At 42.0% G+C, this 21,919-nt stretch overlaps 1 protein-coding gene across 3 annotated transcripts in view; it reads right to left on the bottom strand.

Moving 5' to 3' along the window:
* Positions 1-21,919, bottom strand: part of atrnl1a (attractin-like 1a) — a 195,818-nt gene that overhangs the window by 109,465 nt on the left and 64,434 nt on the right. For all 3 annotated transcript variants that reach the window (XM_086175220.1, XM_086175235.1, XM_086175227.1), the window contains 2 exons: positions 13,184-13,277; positions 7,329-7,381 (listed from right to left, as the gene is read on the bottom strand). In XM_086175220.1, the coding sequence (XP_086031346.1) occupies positions 7,329-7,381; positions 13,184-13,277 (147 nt within the window). The remainder of the gene's footprint in view (positions 1-7,328; positions 7,382-13,183; positions 13,278-21,919) is intronic.

The raw sequence follows: 21,919 nt of genomic DNA, 5'->3' as shown, positions 1-21,919 counted from the left end.
CCTGTTGTCCAAGTATCCAAAAGTTCCGTCGGACTTTGGCCAGATGTCCGCGAGTGACCTTCGGCACTTTACATTTAGCACCGTCCGCTGGTGACTGATGCGGCGGTTCACTTCATGCCTGACTGACGGGGGCCTCGCTCATCGTCCGGCCGCCCGCTGCTCTTCATCGTGGAAGGATCTGCGACGCACGGCGGTCGTCCCCTAATTAGACGTCGCTTGTAGCTGATGGTGATGGAGGCTGACAGCGATTCATTAAAGCGTTGCGCGGGTGACGCCTGCTGATAAATCCCGTCTTTGACTGGCGGAGGGGGGAGGGGTGATTGGCGAGCGGGGGGCTCATTAAACGGCAATCTTGCTTTTTTATCAATTGACTGGTGGCTCGGTATGACAGCGCTAACCGAAGCGAAGCAGCGCCCCGTCCTCTTTGGCTCCCCAAGTGACATCGAAAGGCCCGTCAATATCTGGACGCTTCGGAAAAAGAAAGAGAAGAAAGAGCATCGGGCGGGTTCCGTCCCGGAGCTTGTTAGCGCGGCGGAGCCTCTCGGCGGCGACCGCGGCGGCGAGATCAACGCAATTAATCTCGGGACTTCGATCAAACGTCAAACGGTGTCCGGCCGGTCGGAACCCGGAGGCTGCATGCCGGCCCAAAGCTCAGAACCACGAGGATCCAGCTGGCCAATGAGCAAACAGGAAGGAAGTGATCCCGCCGGCGGGTCGTAGCTCCCCGCTTGCTAATGTTAGCGCTACCGCTTCCTGCACAGAGGCATTTTGTGGAGGCTCTTTGGTTCTCTTTGGAAGTCTCGGGTTTGGGGTTCACGCACACAAAAGAACGCAGTGATGCTAAAGGCTGTGATATTGACCTGCTAACATATAGCATGGCTAATGGCCAGTGTTAGCGAGGGTTAAGTTAGCCTCCTAGACCTTTTCCCATTCACAGGTTGCGTCCAAAAACCTCCATTTTGGATCATGGGCAAATCTAGGTCACAGGCAACTGGATGTAGTTTCTCTCCTTGAAGACGTTCCTCCTCTCGTTGCCATTGGCGTTTGGGTTGGGGTTAGCGTTAGCATTGAAGTTGGGGTTGGAAGTCGGGCGTTGTTTGTGATGGTGGCGTTAGGGTTGGGCGTTAATGTTAGACTTGATGCAATGATAACAAGGCTCTTTTTGTAAGATGGGAAACAAAGATACCAACTATGGTTCCCATCTGAAGCTCAAGTGGGGGTCACCAGGTCACCTGATCTCTCCAGGTGAGTTATTGGGTGCGGATGGACCTCCGGACACGAGTACCTCAATCTGTCTAGGGAGGTACCAGCACTTGTATGTCTTATGTAAGTGAAAAGTTGTTTTGAGTCCAATGAAGGTACCACCTGTTCTCTGGACATTGCTGTCTCCACAAGGGTAGCTCCTGTCCTTCAGGTGTAGGTGGACCACGGAAGTGGACTACCCGTTTCTGAGGAAGTTATACTGGGATGGACGTAGCATCCGTCCACTCGGAAGGTGGGCGGTTCAACCCCCAGTACCTCCCTCTGCATTGGCAAAGAGTCCTTGAGCAAGACATTGAACTCCAAGATGCCCCCAATGGGGAGCAATTAGGGTGAAAACCAAGATATCAACATCTGGTTGGATCTTGAACTCGCCAGCGAAAACACAGAATCACGCCGATGTTAAACCTCGAGTCGAATCAACCAATCAGGGATCAGGGATTCGAAGGGGACGCCGTCCATGTAAGGCTTCGCGACACCGTCCGGCTACTCAGACGCCATTATGTCCTCAGACACTCAGTCCATGTGTGCGACCCCTAGAAAAAAAAAAAAAAAAAAAAAAAAAATCGGACATAACACACACACACACACTCACACACACACACACGTATACACACACCAGTCCACGCTCAATTACTCTGAGTGCAACTGACTTTGAAATGGTACTCCATAAAACGGCAAATAGACAGAAAACGCCACAGACAGACGGCGGTGGAGGAGACTGCTAAACGCCTCCGACTCGGAGCAGATGTCAAGGGGACGCCGCTTGTTATAATATTTCCCGCCGCTCAACCTTGAGTGGCCGACCGCCGCCGCCGCCGCCGCCGCCGCATAATAGCTGCGCGCCTCACCTCCACCTAGATGGAGGGGTGAGCGCTCCAACCTTTCTGGAAGTAATTCTTCTTTTTTTTTTTTTTTTTTTTGTCCAAGCACCGGAGCCGGAAAAAAAAAGAAAGAAAAGTAAGGTCTTGTTGTGTCTGTTACCCGGCAACGGCGAGGTGACGGCGACGGCGATGGCGGCGGCGCTACTTTAGCTCGTCGGTCCCGGGACGAAAGGTTGGACCTGCTAGCTTGTGGCTAATTTGGACGCCACGTGTCAGAAGGGATTAAATGTAATCCCGTCCTGCGGGTCGATCCGCTGTGTTGTCGGAGTAATCAGATTACTTTGGTGATGTAATATAGTGGCGCCAAATCAGTGGACCGCGGGAAACTACCGGTTCCCAGGAGCCAAAATGGCCGTCGGTTTTGTTGATTGATTGATTCGTTCATTCATTCATACAAGTATTCATGTATGTCTGAATACACACATGAATACACACATACAGATGCACATACATGATGACGTATTTGTGAATTTCGATGCAAACACAAACATACATACATGTCGACATACATGCAGCATATGTATACATACATAGAAACACTAACAGATAAACACATACATACATAGATACAGATACGAATATATCCACACATACACACATACACACATTCACACATACATACATACATACATACATATATACTTACACACATACACTAATGCATAAACACATACATACATACAGATACAAATATACACATACATGCATACACATACAAATATACATATACATGCAAACATAGACACATACATACATACAAACACATACAAATATATACATACACACATGCATACATACATACATATATACTTACACACATACACACATGCATGAACACATACATACATACATACACACACTGATATGAATATGAACATACATCCATCCATACACATATACATACATACAATACAAACAGATACAAACATACATACATACATATATACTTACACACATACACACATACATAAACACATACATCCAAACATACACATACACATATACATACATATACATACAAATACATACATACATACATACATACATACATACATACACATACACATGCATACACATATACATACACACATACAGATACAAATACACACATACATCCATACATACCTACAGATACATAAACATACACACACACACACACACACACACATGCATACACACATAAATGCATTCATAAATACAAACCTATGTATGTACATGCATCCTTATAACATAATCATACATGCATACATTCATACCTCTTCACATACATTCAAGCTTGTAAGTATACATACTAACACACATACATACATGCCTACATACTTACATACTGGTGTGTACATACTAAATATGCAGTGTATACATACTACATACATACTAAGTATGTATACACCTGTGAGGTGCGCTTCAGGTGAGGCAGGAGACCTGCGTGCCTCACTGAGTGGCTCTTAGCAGCTGTTTTACCATCGCTTAGCGCAAGACACTCGTAGCGCACACACACACACACACTTTGGTGACAAATTGGAAATGTAGTTCACAGAGCAAAAGTGTTAAAACATTTTAAGCGTCATACAGAGCGACGGCAACACAGATCACGCCGGCCGTCAGCCGCCGTTGCGCGATTAATGTTGAGGCTCGACCGTCGGCCGCCTCAACGCACGTCTCTTAACGGTATTTGAACAGCAAGTGTGAAATCCCAGCCGTTTTAAAAAATATATTTAAAGTGCAAATCACTGAAAAATATAACCATTTCATTGTTTTTACCATTTTACTTCTTCTTTCCCGTAGACATACACACACACACACACACACCCTTGCACCTACATACATGACTACATGCTTGTAAGCATGTTTACACACATACGTTTGCAAGTAAATACATACATGCATACACTCATACTGATATGTAAGTATGCATACAGTGTTACATGGACACACACGAACATACATGTGTACATATGTGCATGTAAACATACATACATACATGTATACACCCATATCAGAAGCTAATTAGCAGTTAGCCGGTTAGCTTTTCAGAAAACACTAATTGATGGTGAGTCAACACCAAAGCTGCATTTAAGCTCGGAATCCAATGAGAGAGATCCCAATCAGAGAGTAAGAGAATGTGACGGGGACACACACACACACACACACACACACACACACACACACACACACGCAGACGGGACGCATTATCTTCATCTTCCACACGTCTGGATAGGATCTGATCTGATCTTTGCTGGTTTAATCTCTCCGCTTTCATCTGTTTTTTTCCCTCCCAGCTTCACATCTTCCCCTCCTTCCAGAACAGAGGAACCCACAGGTGGTGCAGGACCTCCACCTCCTGGCCGAGCGTCCAAAAACCTGGAGATCCGGAGAACCCTCGTCCTTCAAGCGACACCCGGCTGATATTGACCTCGCCTCCCCCGAAATGGCGCCGGCTTCTCTCGCCGCGCCGGAAAGATTGATGGCTTTTGAATCATTGGTCGTCGCTCTGTCGGCAGGGGTGCACGTGCACGTGCGCGCGCGTGCGTGTGTGTGTGTGTGTCACTCAGGACGGCGAGTGCAACCCATGTGTGTGTGGTCGCTCTTGCGCAAACAAAGAGAGGCCCCGTGAGGTGGACGGAGGAGGAGATAATGTCGCATTGATGACGGAACACGGCTGCGATCAGATGAAACACACACACACACACACACACACACACACACACACACACACACTCATGCAGCCCACTTCAGTTGCGACCATAGTGATGTGGGAGGCGTGGACAGATGCTCTTTAAAAAGCACTTAATTCGTGTGTGTATGTGTGTGTGTGTGTGTGTGTGTGTGTGTGTGTGTGTGTGTGATTACGTGCCAATCGCCAGCAATAAAAATATAAAAACAGGAGTTATAAAAAGCAGGAGTGACCATTTTGTTTCTTCTGCAAACCCAAGCCGGGGTCGGAAATGGTCCTGATCTGTTTGCCGTCACCATGGAGACGGACGCCAATAAACCCCGCCTCCTTTTTTGACCTCGCCACCAGTTCTTCATCCGAAGGAGACAAAGTTCGCCACGAGAACGTTCCTGTCCACTTCCTGGTTTGATATTTTCGACTACAAATTTTGACACCCGCCAGTTTTCGGTTTGCTAGCTAAGCTACTTCCTGAGTTAGCACACCGCTAACGCCAGGAACGCTCAACCCCAAGGTTTGAACAAACGCCCCATCCGAGTGACGCCCCATTCTCTGTCCTGGAAGCTGCAGTTGCCATGGTAACAGCAGTTAGACATAAACAGCAAAAAGAGTGCCAAGCTGGTCAAGACCACGTCTTTTCCGAGGAGTTCCCAGAACCCGGAGCGACGCCAGTCGATCGGTAACTTGATCCGATCAGCCTGTCACGCCTGCCCTCCCAAGCTAACGACCACGGTTGGAATTAGCGCTGGGTTTCTAGCTAGCCAATAAAAAGGCTTTATGCGAACCCTGTAACTGATTGTGCTATCATTGGCAAAGTGACCTAGCACTTCCTCATCACCACTCTGGTCAAGACCACCTCTTTTACGAGGAGTTCCCTGATACCGGAGCAACGCCAGTCGATCGGTAACTTGATCCGATCAGCCTTTGCTGCCCACCCTCCCTGGCTAACGGCCACTGTTGACTTAAGAACCGGATCGTTAGCTAGTAAAAAAACAACTTTATGCTGGCCTTGTTAGCTGGCAAAGTGACCTACCGCCTCCTCATCACCACTCTGGTCAAGACCACGTCTTTTCCGAAGAGTTCCCTGAACTCGAGCAACGCAAATCGATCGGTACTCGATCCGATTAGCCTTTACCGCCTACCCTCCCAGGCTAACAGCCACTGTTGACTTCGGCACTGGATCCCTAGCTAGCCAAAAAAAACAACTTTATGCTAACCTTGTTGCTGATTGCAGGATAGTTGGCAAAGTGACCTACCGCCTCCTCATCACCACATCTTTTCCGAATCGGTAACACCAATCGATCGGTAACTCGATCCAATCAGCCTTTCCCAATGTTAGCGTTAGCGCTAGATCTCTAGCGGTCCGAAATAAAAAAAAAACAACTTGCTGACCCTGTGGCTGATTGCGCAACCGTCGGTGAAGTGAATGGTGCCATCTGCGGGCGCCACTCCTCTGATTGCCCCCGGCTAACTACCCCTCCACCCCCCCCCGACATCCACACAATGGCCGCACGAGAGGCAATTGACATTGACGGCGCTCCGATCACGATGATGGCGAATGATCGGTTGAGTGTTTATGTAGGTGGGGGGGGGTTGGAGGGGGGCAACCGGGGTAGGGCAGGAGTGATTGTGCGCCGCTAAACATCTGTTTTGACTCCGGCCCGTCTCCTTCATCCGCCCTTTGAAGGGGAAAAACCCGGCAATTTGTTGCAAATGAGCTACGGCGATGGGATTCCGCCGAGCATCTGGAAACAGGAAGACAAACCCCCCCCCACCCCCGAAACCCCCTATTTTCCTTTTTTCCATCTGTTCTCTTACAAAAATAGGACAATCATGTCTGGCGACGACGACGGCGGCGCCCCTTTTCTTAATCATAACAAGGAGATTTTTCACCCTTTGTTCGCCGCCGTCGTCCCTGATAAATGGCGAAAAAGGGGGGGAAGTAGTCGAGCGCCCGCCAAACCCCTCCGAAGGTCACCGAGGAGCCCAGACGTTTGTCCGAAGCGGAGCCGGAGACGTCACCGTTCCGCCTCCTGCCGCTTTAGCGGAATGCTAATCGCGATCTGGCGCCAAAGAACAAGAGTGAGCGGCTGGATTTGGGCTGAACCATTATTTGACAAGGAGGGGGGGGGCGCTTTTATTTCGAAGAGCATACATGTCCAGAGATGCTCAAAGCTAATGAGCTAGCCAGCGGCTACGGAAAAGGAATTCTTCTAGCGCGGTTAGCAATGTCAAGGCTACTAGCTTGGGAACAACATGGTTCTCCACGTTCCCCTGCCTGACGGATGGTGGTGGTGATACACATGATTGACAGGTGTTAAGCCCCGCCTCTCACCCCCGTGTCAGCCGGGATTGGTCGATAAAGAACGTCAAATGAATGAATAAATGAACAAATTATTTGGGTTGCGGGCAAGATCGAGAATGGAGGTCAAAGGTCACCCGCAAGATTGAATGCTTTCGATCACGGCAGGTGTGTGTGTGTGTGTGTGTGTGTGTGTGCGCGCGATACTTACAGTAACACGTTCCCCGCAGAGGGTTTCCAAGGTAACGGTTCTCCGAGTCACATCTGGAGGGCGAGGCGTGGAGGGAGGGACGGGACCGACGTTACAAAAAAAAAAAAAAAAAACATTAGCATTCAACACGTGTGTGTGTGTATGTGTGTGTGTGTGTGTGTGTGTGTGTGTTTCAAAGACAAATGTTTGTGCTGCCGGATGGAGCCGAGCCCTTCCTGCAAGTGGATCGTCTTCACCCAGCTCTTTGTGAGGTGATTTCCCCCGACAGACACACACACACACACACACACACACACACACACACACACACACACACACACACATGCACGCTCTTGACCGTAGCGGAAATACCAGATCGCGTAAAATTCCTTTGCTTTCCGTCGCTGAAAACACACGACGGCTGTTATCTAATGCTAAGCTAACCGCGCCACCAGGAAAGATGTAGTTCCTCAAGCGTCCACCGAAGGGTGTCTAAACCCACTCAGACCTCTCGCGTTCAGTTTATGAAAGCGTGACTTGGCTCCACGAGGGGTAGCCTAGCTTAGCACATAGAATGCTAACCTACAGTAAGTGTTTTTATTTACTTTGCGCACAGGAAGTGATAAAAAATAACAAAGTAAACCGTCCCTTTGCACTTCCTGTCCTCGTTTCTGAGCGGCGCCGCCAGACGGACGCCGTCTTAGCCGAGGGGTAATTAAAGAAATGAGACGACGGCGCTTTCCGGAACCATTAAGGCGTCAAGATGGATGATGCGCTAAGGTTAGCGCCGCTAGCGGGACGGAGGGGGCGATTGACCGCCTGGCAGCCGGGAACAAAAGGCCGGGGTTGAGGCTTTTAACGTGTCTGTCCAACGCCGCCGCCGCCGCCGCCGCTTTCCTTCCATCCCCCCTCCGATAGTCAGGCAGGAAGTGGAAAAAAAAAAAAAATTTGTGAAAATCGAGCTCTCATATTTATATTCAAGACTTTGGATTTAATGGCGTTTAAATGGGGGAGATTCTGGATTTTTGAAGCTAAACTTGAATTCGAGATGCTGAGCATTGAATTTAGCGTTCATTCATTCATTGATATAAATATCTGACATAAAAAATTAATGAACAAAAAAATGTAAACAAAAGTTCAGAATAAAATTGAAATCAAAAGAATTACAATAAAACAAAATCAAAATCATACAAATCAATTTTTATCAAAGTAAATAAAATCAAATTAGATCCCATTAAATTGAAATAATCCGACTCAAAAAATAAATTATAATCAAATTCAAGTAAATGAAATTCTAATCTGATACATTAAAATCAAAATAATTCCAATCAAGTAATATCAAAATCATTCAAATCAAATCAAGTATTATCACAGTAAACTGAATTAAATTCTATTAAATTGAAATCAAAATAATTTGATTCAAATAAAATCAAGTACTATCAAATTTAATTAAATCAAATTCAAATATAATAGGTTAAAATTAAAAAAAAAAAATTCAATCAAATAAAATCAAAATCATTGGAATCAGATAAAGTCAAGAAATATCAAGGTAAATTAAATCAAATTAAAATCCAAATCATGCAAACCAAATAAATCAAGTATTTTCAAATTAATTGAAATCAGCTTAAATGAAATTAATTAAACATTTATGGATATTAATTAAACATTTATAGTTAAACATTTACGGATTCCTGCTTTAATATATTTAAGCTCCGCCCCCAAACCCATTCTATTGGTCAAGGGGTAACATATGCATCTTTTCAGAAGGAAGTGGAAGCTCTAATTTAATACCTTATGAGATGCCTGGGATATCACAGCGCCCCCTAGTGGCCAGGAGGTCCGGATATTTTAATGTTTATTTATGATTCATTCCTCTCTTATTAATATTTATACTCTTATTTGATAATCTAATTTTGATAATCTCATTGTTGCGCAGCTGTGACAAAAAAGAATTTCCCTTCTTGGGATCAATAAAGGATTAATTTAAACCCCCCCAAAAAACAAATTCCGCTTTTTATTATTTTCAAAATAAAAGATCGATGTTTGGGGAGCTTCCTGGTTAATTATCGGGGAGTACCAGGGGAGGGGAGGAGTTACACCTTATTTTACATTATAACATTTTTCTGTCTATATGTCTATACATTTTTTAAATCATACATCAAATTAACAACAAAAAAAAAATTTGAAATATAAATATATAAATTTATGCATGTACATTATTTATAATAATCCAATCCTTTTTTGAATTTTAAATATATATTTAATTGTAAAAAAAAGTGATTTATCTATATATTTATTTTAAAAAATTATATTTTTTCATATATGCGTATATTAAAAAATCGATAATTTCAAATATTTAAAAATTATATATATTTATATAGATATGTACCTGTATCTATATATGTATATCTATATATGAATAATAATTTTTATATAATTCAAATTTTGTCGAATGATATATGTATATATATATATATATATGTAGCGTATATATTACAGTCAAAATTGAATATATCTATGTGCTTTAAAAATGTTTCTTTATAATCAAAAAAAAAAAAAAATTCAAATATTTCTTTAAATTTCATGCCTTTATATATGTAAATATATACTCACACATATTATTTCAAGAAAAAAAATTAAACATTAAAATGGAAATATTCAAAATCTAAATATGTAGACAGAACAATGGAATAATCTGAAAATGAGGTGTGAACTACCTACAAAAAAAAAAAAAAAAAAAAAAAAAAACCTTTGCCGTCACACCGCTAACAAAATCGATGGCGTGTTCCCGGTAGCCGTCGCCATGACGAACAACACGCAACAGGAGCATCCGATTGTTTTTTCATTGCCAACGTTAGCTCACGCCGTGCAATGTTTTGTTTTCTTTTGTTTTTTTTAGCGCCGTAAACTGCAGCCCGCGCTCAGATCCATCTGTACACACACACACACACACACACACACACACACACACACACACACACACACTGGTGCACTCGCTTCTAGCCTTGCCCGCTAGATTTATCGATGCAGCAATTTTCAGGCTGTCTCCGTGGTGCGCCGGTCGGCCGAGCCATTTAGGATATTATAGTGCTGCAGCGGTCAAGTCCGGCACAGTCAGGGGAAACACACACACACACACACACACACACACACACACACACGCGCGCGCGCGCACGCGCACGACCACACACACGCGTATTGCACAGCCTCATGTTTGAGTGCCGTCGAACTGGAGCGATCTCGAAAAGCGATCGTTGCGAGGGATGACGGGAGCTCTAGCGACCCTCGCGGGGCCGTTTATGCTAAGCTAACGCGTCTCTCTGCAGCACTATCAAATATTAATAAGGGCGGCTTTGGAAATAAAAAAAAGCAATCAGTGGAATGAAAGCACGGGCGTTTTCATATTGAATTATTTTCAGTGGTTACGACTTAGCGGATGCTAAGCTAAAAGTGAATCAGTACCTCAAGTGGCCACTAGGGGGCGTCTAAAACCAGATACTGACAGAGTTCATCACTCCAGTTCATGAGAGCTTGAAGTAAAAGTGCCGACGTGCTGAGCTACAGGGCCAACTGTGGCTAGCTTAGCTTAGCACATTGAATGGTACCCTATGGTAAGTGTTAGCATTCCTCTAATTTATTTTTGCACACAGGAAGTCAAAAATAAATACACTTTACAGGTCCAGCATTATAATTTGGGAAAACGTCATTGACCAGCAAACAGATGCTACTTCTTGTTGCAAAATATAGAATAAAATAACAATAAATAAAACATTTTTTTATAAAAAAAAAACACATTTTGAATTACAATAAACTGAGAATAATTTAAATTTCAAAAATTTCTTCTATATTGTTGCCAATTGGAAACCAAGACATTTTTCAAGAGACTGAGAAAATAATTTAAATGAGAAACTAACATATGGGATATCATGTTTTGAATTGAAATTAAATTAAATTAAATTAATTGTCATCATTTCTTATAAATAATAAATAAATTAAATAATTTAAATGAATATTAATTTCATTTAATATATGGGATAATATATGGGGTAAAATACAATTTAGAAACTTAAATCACATTTTGAATTGGACTTTTGTTTTAATTATATTTGATAATTTATCATTTTAAAAAGTGTTGTGGGGAAAACAGTATATTTTTTGGAAACTTCTAAATTTTTACTGGGGGAAAATTGTACTTTTTTTTAGGAAACTGGAAAAAAATAAATGAAATTGGATTTAAACAACAATTGGAGAAAAATGTAATATAGAAAAACAACCTTATTACATTTGAAATGAGATTAAACAACATTAATCTAAATTTTATTTTGTTTTTTTTCTAATTCGTTGCCAGAAAGGTGAGCTACATTTTTAAGAAACTGGAAAAGGAATTTAAATGAGATCTGATTTCAAGCCACCATAAGGCAAAAAATAAAATTTAGAAGAAAAAAAATTATAATATGAAGTGAAATTAAATTAAACTGGATTAGATTAAATGTAATAATCTCTCGTTAATCACTGCTGGGGGGAAAACTACAAAAAAATCTCAATTGAAATTAAATTAATTTTGATTACATTCATTATTTTATTATTTCTCCTACATTGTTGCTGGGGAAAACTACATTTATAAAAGACTGGAACAATAATTTAAATAGATTTAATTATGGGTGAAACATATGGGGGTAAAATAAAATGAGTAAAAAAAATTCAGGCTCTGAATAAAATTAAATTAGATCCATTTCAATTTTATAATTTCTCTTAAATTATTGCTGGGGGAAATAATTTGAATTGAAATATCAATTAAATATCAATTAAATATCATAATCCTCACAATTTGTTGCTGTGGGAAAACAGTATGGAGTAAAATAACATTTAGAAAAAAAAAGAACATATATATATATATAATTTAAACCGATTGAAATTATATATAAAACTAGATTAAATAAAATATTGTAATTAATTCTTAATTGTTGCTTGGGGAAAACACAACATCTTTGAGAAAATAATTAAAATGAGGATTAAAATTCATTTGAAAAAAAGAAATCAGACTAGAAATTAAATTAAACTACTTTCAATTCAATTTCATAAATTCTCTGAAATTGTTCCTGCTGGAAAATAGTACTTTTTTAAGAAACTGTGAAAAAAAGATTAAATGAGAATTTATCTCAAGCCAACGTGTGGAGAAAAATAACATGTAGAAAGAAAAAAAAAGAAAATTAAATTAATCTTGATTAAATTACATATTGAAATTAATGTTTGATAGTTGCTGGGGGAAACACAACATCTTTGATAAAAAAAAATTCAAAATGGACTAAAATTCATTTGGAAAAAAGAATCAGAATAGAAATTAAATTACAGTACTTTCAATTCAATTTCATAAATTCTCTGAAATTGTTGCTGCGGGAAAATAGTACTTTTTTAAGAAACTGAAAAAAATTTAAATGAGAATTGATCTCAAGTCATATATGCAGAAAAATGACATTTAGGAAAAAAAAAAAAAGGAAATCAAAATTAATCTATATTAAATTAAATATTGTAATTAATCCTTAATCGTTGCTGGGGGGGGGGAAATAGTAAATTTTTGCGGAAATAAGTTAAACAAGTTAAACAATTTGTCTTTTAAAAGAAAATACAGTAAAAAAAAAAAAAAAAAAAAAAAAAAAAATTGAAATTAAATGATCTAATTTCTCCCGATTGCAGAACCGTCTTTGCAAGCTCCCGCCTTCACCGACCACAAATCGCGTCTCCGTCACGCCATTAAACCCAAACGATCGTTCGTCCCCTCAGATGATGATGTCACGGCGGCGTCCGGCCGCTTTACCAAGTAAATAAATAAACAGCGGCGCCATGAATTTACTGTGTTGTTTACGTCGGACACTCACAGCTGACACTGCTCCCCCTTGACGCCTTTGGTCGTGCAGAAACATTTCCCCGAGCTGACGTGGCAGACGTTAGCGTGGCCGTTGCACTTGCAGGCTGCGGAAACAAGATGGCGGCGGGTTAAAAATCCGTCCACGAGACGCGTCGGACGCCGCGAGGAACGGTAAACGTTTATTTCCGAAGGACGCCGGTTCGCTGGAGGGTAGGGTTAGCGCTATGCTAATGGGGGAGCTAGCTTCAAAAAACATGAAAACAGCTGATTTAAGATAACTTTATTTATCCCGAAGGAAATTGTTGTGTCAGAGTTTCAAGTAAACCATAACAATGAGAGATAATAGTAGGAAAGAGGGAGAATAAGAAATGCAATAAAATATAAAGTGTCGAAGTTGAGGCTATCAAGTGTTTTAAGGTCTGCAATCAAAAAAAAATTAATTAATGTTTAATCAAATTTTAAATTTTCTTCTAAATTGTTGTTGCAGAAATTCCAGTTTATTTTTTTAGATTTTTAGAATTTAAATTAGACTTTATTTTAAGGCAATATAATGGGGAAAATGAAAAAATAAAAAATAAAAAGAAGTTGTTTTTTTTTTTATTGAATGAAAATAAAATTTTAGAATTTCCTCCAAATTGTTGCTTGTCAAAACAAGTACAAAAACAATTTTTAAGCGGCCGGGGGAAAAATTGAAATGAGAATTGATTTTGGGGAAAACTCAATTTAGAAAAAAAAAAATTGAAATTGAAATTCAATTTGATTTTGAAATTTTAAATTCTAAATTGTTGCTGGAAGACAAACCGATACATTTTTACGACACTTCCGAAAGATTTAAAATGAGACTTGATTTTATGCCAATAATTATTTTTATTACTTATTACTGTTATATTTTCTGTAACTCTGGCACAACAATTTCCTTCGGGATTAATAAATTTGTTCTTATCTTATCTTATATACAGGGAAAAATGAAATGTAGATAATTGAAATTTTTGGATTGAAATTAAATTGAACTGAATTGAAATTAAATCAAATTTTATAATTTCCTCAAAATTGTTGCTTGGGAAAACTAGTACATTTTTAGGCAACAGGGAAAAAAATTCAGAATTGGTTTTAGGCAAATATAAATGCTTTTTCAAAAAAAAAAATTGAAATTGAATTAAATTGGGGGAAACCAGTACATTTTTAAGAAACTGGTAAGAACTTAAATAATTGATTTTAAGCCATTATATGGGAAAAATTTGATTTAGATTTAACTGTGAATTGAAATTAAAATTGTTGCTGGGGAAAATCAGTATGCATCTAACAAATAGGGAAAAGGATTGAAATGAGAAGTTTTTGTTGATAAATGGGGAAAAATACAATTTAGAAAATGCAATCTGACTGAAATTAAATTTTATTGAATTACATTTTAAAATTTCTTTGAAAATGTGGCAAAGAGAACTTTTAAAGACCTGGAAAGGAGTTGCAATGAGGCTGATTTTAAACCAGTTTATTGGGGAAACCGCAATTTGGAAAAGGAACAATTTAATTCAATACTTTAAATAAAAATTAAATTAAAAATATTTCTTTTAATTATGCGAAGAGAAATGAGTACACTTTCAAGAAAGTAGAACATTTTTAAGCCAAAATATCATGAGGGAATGAAAGAAAAAAAAAAAAAAATCATGCTTAAATCAAATAAAATTGAATTTAATTAAATTCCAGCAATCAACGAAAACCACAGCAGGGATTAGTTAAGACGTTGCAAAAAAAAAAAAAAAGAAAAAAAGAGAAAAGAAAAAACCCTTTAAGTCAATTATTGCAAATCAAAGATGGCCGAAAGCTCCAGATTGGCTTTTCGGCGACCGTCGGAAAAATAAGCCCCTCTGAGGAACCTTCTGGAAGCGTCCGACCACACGAGGAAACACGCTTGGACTTTATCTTCTTCATCCTCGTCTTCTTCTGTCGTCTCTTCCCGAGTCTAATCTCGCTAATCGTAGCGCCTCGCTAACGCCGGAGCAGGAAGCTGCCAGATGATTTACATGGAGCCCAGTGTCTGGACGGGGAATCGTTTAGAGTGTGTGTGTGTGTGTGTGTGTGTGTGTGTGTGTGTGTGTGTGTGTGTGTGTGTGCCCTCCTCTTCAAACCCGACTTAGCGTGTTTGCTATTTTTCTGAAGAAAAGGAAGGAAATGCAGGAGAAACAAAAACTGAAGCCACTTCAGGTCAGGGTGACGCCGAGAAGCCGAGGGAAATGGATGAAGGGGTGAGAGTGAAGGGGTGAGAGTAAAAGAGGTGAGAGTGAAGTGGTGAGGCTGAAGGAGTAAGAATGAAGGGGTGAGAGTGAAGGACTGAAGGGGTGAGAGTGAAAGAATGAAAGGGTGAGAGTCAAGGAGTGAGAGTGAAGGGCTGAAGGAGTGAGAGTGAAGGGGTGAGAGTGAAGGGCTGAAGGGGTGAGAGTGAAGGGGTTAAAGGGTGAGAGTGAACTGATAAGGCTGAAGCAGTGAGGCTGATGGAGTGAGAGTGAAGGAGTGAAGTCAGAGTGAGAGTGAAGGGGTGAGAGTGAAAGGATGAAAGGCTGAGAGTGAAGGGGTGAGAGTGAAGGGCTGAAGGAGTGAGAGTGAAGGGGTGAGAGTGAAAGGATGAGAGTGAAGGGCTGAAGGGATGAGAGTGAAGGGGTGAAGGAGTGAGAGTGAAGGGGTTAAAGGGTGAGAGTGAAGTGATAAGGCTGAAGCAGTGAGGCTGATGGAGTGAGAGTGAAGGAGTGAAGTCAGAGTGAGAGTGAAGGGGTGAGAGTGAAGGGCTGAAGGGGTGAGAGTGAAGGGGTGAAGGAGTGAGAGTGAAGGGTTGAGAGTGAAGGGCTGAAGGGATGAGAGTGAAGGAGTGAGAGTGAAGGGGTGAAAGGGTGAGAGTGAAGTGATAAGGCTGAAGCAGTGAGGCTGATGGCGTGAGAGTGAAGGAGTGAAGTCAGAGTGAGAGTGAAGGGGTGAGAGTGAAGGGCTGAAGGGGTGAGAGTGAAGGGGTGAAGGAGTGAGAGTGAAGGGTTGAGAGTGAAGGGCTGAAGGAGTGAGAGTGAAGGGTTGAGAGTGAAGGGGTGAAGGGTTGAGAGTGAAGGGGTGAAGGAGTGAGAGTGAAGGGGTGAGAGTGAAGTGATAAGGCTGAAGCAGTGAGGCTGAAGGGGTGAGAGTGAAGGGGTGAAGGAGTGAGAGTGAAGGGGTGAAGGAGTGAGAGTGAAGGGGTGAAAGGGTGAGAGTGAAGTGATAAGGCTGAAGCGGTGAGGCTGATGGCGTGAGAGTGAAGGAGTGAAGTCAGAGTGAGAGTGAAGGGGTGAAGTCAGAGTGAGTCATACAACCATTCACCCTCTCCTTCACGACACATAGAAACATACAATATTCACCCTTTCATTAAACCAATCCCATATTTACAGTCAAGTTCACTCTTTCCTCAGAGACACTCTGTTCACCCTGGTCATGCAGAGACGTTCACCCTTTCACCCTCTCATTCACATGTTAGCGTCTCCACTGGACTTCCATCACCTGTCCGGAGTGCGTGAGGAACCCGCAAGATGGAGAACATGGAGAACATGGAGGCTCCACCAATAAGAGGTGAACCAGGCAGCTTCTCAGCAGCTCCTCGTTCAAAGGAGGATCATCAGAAGATAATAATCCATCGTCAGCTTCATCATCAATGTCACCTTCTCACTTCAGCTGACGGGGTTTTCTTCCCCCCCGCGGACGGACCGAATGGTTCGCCCCGTTTCCGTGACGACCCGCCGTTCAAAGCGAACCGGGGAGTCGGCGAAAAGGCGACCTTTGTACATTTGCATGAAACGGAAAAAAAAAAAGAGCATCATTAGCGTGGAAGCGTCTGCAGCAGGATGGGGTCAAAGGTCAAAGGTCAGAGGCGAACCGGAGATCCGAGACGTGGAGATCGACGTGAAAATATGCGTTTGAAAAACGCCGACGCGTGACCGAAAGAGCAAAACAAAATGTGAAAACGTGAACACGTGTTCACAACTCATGCACATGTGAACACGTGAATGAATATGTAGCGTGAAAACATGATAGCATGTCCACAGCACGAGCATAGCACGTTAGCAAAACAAAACAATAACATGAGAGCACATTAAAAAAAGGACACGTGAATGTAAATACTTAAATATGAATGCATGAAAACATGAATGTAAAGACGTGTGTGCACCCGAAACATGATCATATTAGCACATTAGCTAAATGAAATATGAGCGTGTGAACACGCTAGCATGTGAACACATTAAAAAAAGAATTCATGCATTTGTGATCACATGAATGTGTATATTTAAGGTTTTTTTTGAGTCGTTTGTTGAATATCATAACACGCTTGTTCCTCATCCCTTCATCTAGTCTGACAGGGAACTCGGTTCGCATGAATCGATGCTAAATGAACACATGAATAAGGGACTTTGAACACATGAGCCCAGGAAAATGCATGTTAGCGCATTAGCATGTAAACACATGAATAAACACGTGAATAAATGAACACATGAAAATAAGCAGGAGTGCTCGAAAATGCAAAAACGTGACCGCAGGAACAAAACTAAATAGGATAGCATGAACAGAGTAGCATGTTAGCACATTAGCATATGATCACATGAATATGGGAATGTGAACACATGACTGAATGAACACATGAAAATATGCAGGACTGTTTAAAAATGCAAAAGCGTGACCACAGGCAAAACTAAGTAGAATCCCATGAACACATTAGCATGTTAGCGGATTAGCATGTAAACACATGAATGAACACATGAATAAATGAACACATGAAAATAAACATGGGTTCTAACAATGCAAACATGTGACCACATGGGCAAAACTAAATAGGGACACATGAAAGCATTAGCATGTTAGCGCATTAGCATATGAACACATGAATGAATGAACAGATGAAAATATGCAGGAGTGCTCAAAGATGCAAAAAATGTGACCACAGGCAGGAGCAAAACTACATAGGATAGCATGAACACTTGAGCATGTTAGCGGATTAGCATGTAAACACATGAATGAACACATGAATAAATGAACACATGAAAATAAGCATGGGTTCTAACAATGCAAACACGTGACCACGTGGGCAAAACTAAATAGAACGCATTAGCATGTGAGCGCATTAGCATAGGAACACATGAATGGAAGGGTTCACTTGAGAAGCTCGCTAATCGCTATAACGAACCCGCTCGGTTCCGCCTCTGGTTTCCATCCAACCTCACTTGGTAAACATCACCCCCGTCTGGAAGCTACGTGGAAACGCCCGGCATCCCCCCCCCCCCCCCCCCCCCCGCCGCAGAATGGTTCGTTCCAGACACAAGAGGAGTCAAGGGAACCTTCAGAGCGCGGGACGTTTGCATCGACCGCAGATCAAAAGGGATTCAAAAGCCAGTTAAAATCATATTTTGCCATACCGTGCACTTTTCTGCACGTGCACCTGTGTGTGTGTGTGTGGACACGTGCACGTGTGAGTGTGTGCGCTGACCCGTCAGACACCAGGAATAGAGCGGCTGGAGGCGAGATGACTGGGTGGCGCTGAGGACGCTGGGTAGTTTGCCTCCATCGGCACGCTAACGCAGACTAGCGGGCTTGAAACTTCCTCACACACACACACACACACACACACACACACACACACATGGACACACACACACACACACACTCGAGATGGCAGGTGAGAGTGGATTTGGCAGCGGAGTAACTCTGCAGGCTCTTATGTTTCAACGCAACAACAGCTGGCCCTGTCTTATCCGTCACACACACACACACACACACACACACACACACACACACGGTGCTGCTGTCGATGCTGGCAGGTTTGGAAGCCGCTCGACACCATCCGGCGGGACAAGCAAACAAACACAGCGGCGCGCGGCAGACGCCATATTGTCTCTCTTTCCAGTTCTGTCTGCGTCCGAGGGAATTTCAAAATAAGTTTGTTTTTCTTTATCGTTATTGTAATAATATCGAAATATAACTGCTATCTGATCAGCTGAGAAAGAGACCACAGCCCTCAGTGTGTGTGTGTGTGTGTGTGTGTGTGTGTGTGTGTGATAGAGACAGAGAGCCGCTGATGTGAATCATGCAAAATTTATGGAGGCAATAAAAGCACTGAGAGCGAGGCGGCGGCGGCGGCGGAGCATCGAGGAGCAAGAGATAACAAGCGCACACACACACACCACACACACACACACACACACACACACACACACACACGTGGAGGCTGTTTCTTCCTAATTTAAATGATGTTTCTGGCAGCTGGTCGTGTGACTCGGTGCAAGATACCTGCATGGAACACATGAAAGCGAACGAATAAATGTTGTGCATTTAAACGCATTCCAAGTTTATTTAAATTAAAATTTCCAAAGAGGGAATGAAATAGCCTGATTGGCAGTCTATTTTTTTATTTTATTTTATTTTTTTTTTTTTATTTTATTGATTTATTTTTATTGGAATTGAATTTAAGGTTAAATCATTTTAGGTTTTATCATATTTTTTCATATTTTCTCATGTTTTTTTAATCTTTAAAGGAGTTACATTGTACATATCTTATACTTTATTGAAATATTGTTCATCAATTTTCGTTATTTTTTTTTTTAAAGCAACATTCACAGTTATATTGTACTAATTTTTATTTTACAGAAACATTTTATTTCATATTTTTTATCAAAGGAACATTTACAGTGAAATATTATTCATTTCATATTTTGAAGTAATTGTTTGTGGATATGTGTGTGTGTGTGTGTGTGTGTGTGTGTATCTGTGTATATGAATGTGTGGTTGCAAGTTTGTGTGTGTGTGTGTTGGTGTATATGTGTGTGTGCATGTATGTATGTGCAAGTGTGTATGTGAATGCCTATGTGTGTGTGTGTGCATACGTGCATGCCTGTGTGTGTATGTACATAAATGTCTGTATGTGTGTGTGTGCACGTGTGCGTGCCTGCATGTGTGAAGGTATGCCTGACTGTGTGTGTGTGTGTGTATGCGTGTGTGCATGTGTATGTGTATGTACATATGTGTATGCATGTGTGTGTGTGTGTGTGCATGTGTCTGTGTGAGTGTGTGTGTGTCTAAGTGTGTGCAAGTGGGTATGTGTGCGCATGTGTGTGTGTGTAAGCGTACATATGTGTAAGCATATGTGTGTGTGTGCATGAGTGAGTGCCTGTGTGTGTATGTGTATGTACATATGTGTATGCATGTGTGTGTATGTGTGCGCATGTGTATGTGAGTGACTGTGTGTGTGCGTACATATGTGTATGCAAGTGAGTGTGTATGTGTGCGTGCCTGCGTGTGTGCATATATGTGTATGTGAGTGTATGGTGTGTGTGTGTGTATGTGTGCGTGCCTGCTCATGTGAATGTGTGCATGTGTGTGTATGTTGGTACATATGTGCATACATGTGTGTGTATGCATGTGTATGTGCATGCCTGTGTGTGTGTATGCCTATGTACATATGTGTATGCATCTGTGTGTGTGTGTGTGTGTGTCTGTGTGTGTGTGTGTGTGTGTGTGTGTGAGACAAGGTGAAATGCAACAGTCCCACGTTGGTGACACTGGCGCCCCGCTCACACACACACACACACACACACACACACACACACACACACACACACACACACACACACACACACACACACACACACCTCCGTCCAGACGTGACAAGGTTAGTTAATCATCCGTCACGGACGGCGGGATGAGAGGAGGAGAAGGAGAAGGAGAAGAAGAAGAAGAAGAAGAAGGAGGAGAAGAAGGAGAAGGAGGAGAAGGAGAAGAAGAAGAAGGAGGAGAAGGAGAAGAAGAAGAAGGAGAAGAAGAAGAAGGAGGAGAAGAAGGAGAAGAAGAAGAAGAAGAAGAAGAAGAAGGAGAAGGAGGAGAAGAAGACCTCCCTCCATCTTCTTCCCCCTAATGCATCCCTCCATCCCTCCACCCGTCCTTCTGCTCCGACATGAACCTTGTACCTCGCGTTCACGTTTCTTGTGTCTGTTTCCACACACACACACACACACACACACACACACACACACACACACACACACTCCTCCGCCGGGTGTCCCTCCATCATTCAGAAGTGTAATCGGCCGCACGTCGCTGCCTCCGGCCGTTTAGCCCGAGGTAAATGTAGTGGGACTCGGCTGGAGGAGGGAGGGATGAATAAATGAATGAAGAGATGGATGGATGCATCAGTGGATGAATGAATGGATGGAAGGAGGAGAGAAAACTTGAGGAGGGATGGATGAATAAACGAGTGTTGGATGAAGGGTGGATGGACGGTGGATGAGTAGACGAATGAATGGATGAGTGTCAAGATGAAGGGATTAGCGACGAAACGAAGGGATGAGCTAAAGGAGGAGTGGCTAGCTAACGGATGAACGAATAAGTGTCAAGATGAAGGGATGAGCTAACAGAGGAGTGGCTAGCTAAAGGATGAAGGGATGACTGACAAGATAAGAGTAGCGTCAATATGAAGGGATTAGCTAACGGAGGAGAGGCTAGCTAAACGATGAATGGATGAGTGTCCAGATGAAGGGATTAGCGACAAAATGAAGGGATTAGCTAAAGGAGGAGTGGCTAGCTAAAGGGTGCATGGATGAGTGTCTAGATGAAGGGATGAATGAAAAGATGAAGGGATAAGCTAACAGAGGAGTGGCTAGCTAAAGAATGAATGGATGAGTGTCCAGATGAAGGGATTAGCGACAAAATGAAGGGATTAGCTAGAGGAGTGGCTAGCTAAAGAATGAATGGA

The sequence above is a fragment of the Fistularia commersonii genome, chromosome 2 (assembly GCF_037954325.1).
Source record: "Fistularia commersonii isolate RoL2024-O1a breed Wild chromosome 2, RoL_Fcom_v1.0, whole genome shotgun sequence".
Lineage (NCBI taxonomy): Eukaryota > Metazoa > Chordata > Actinopteri > Syngnathiformes > Fistulariidae > Fistularia > Fistularia commersonii.
The sequence above is the reverse complement of the archived record's forward strand: the minus strand, read 5'-3'. Positions and strand labels throughout refer to the sequence as shown.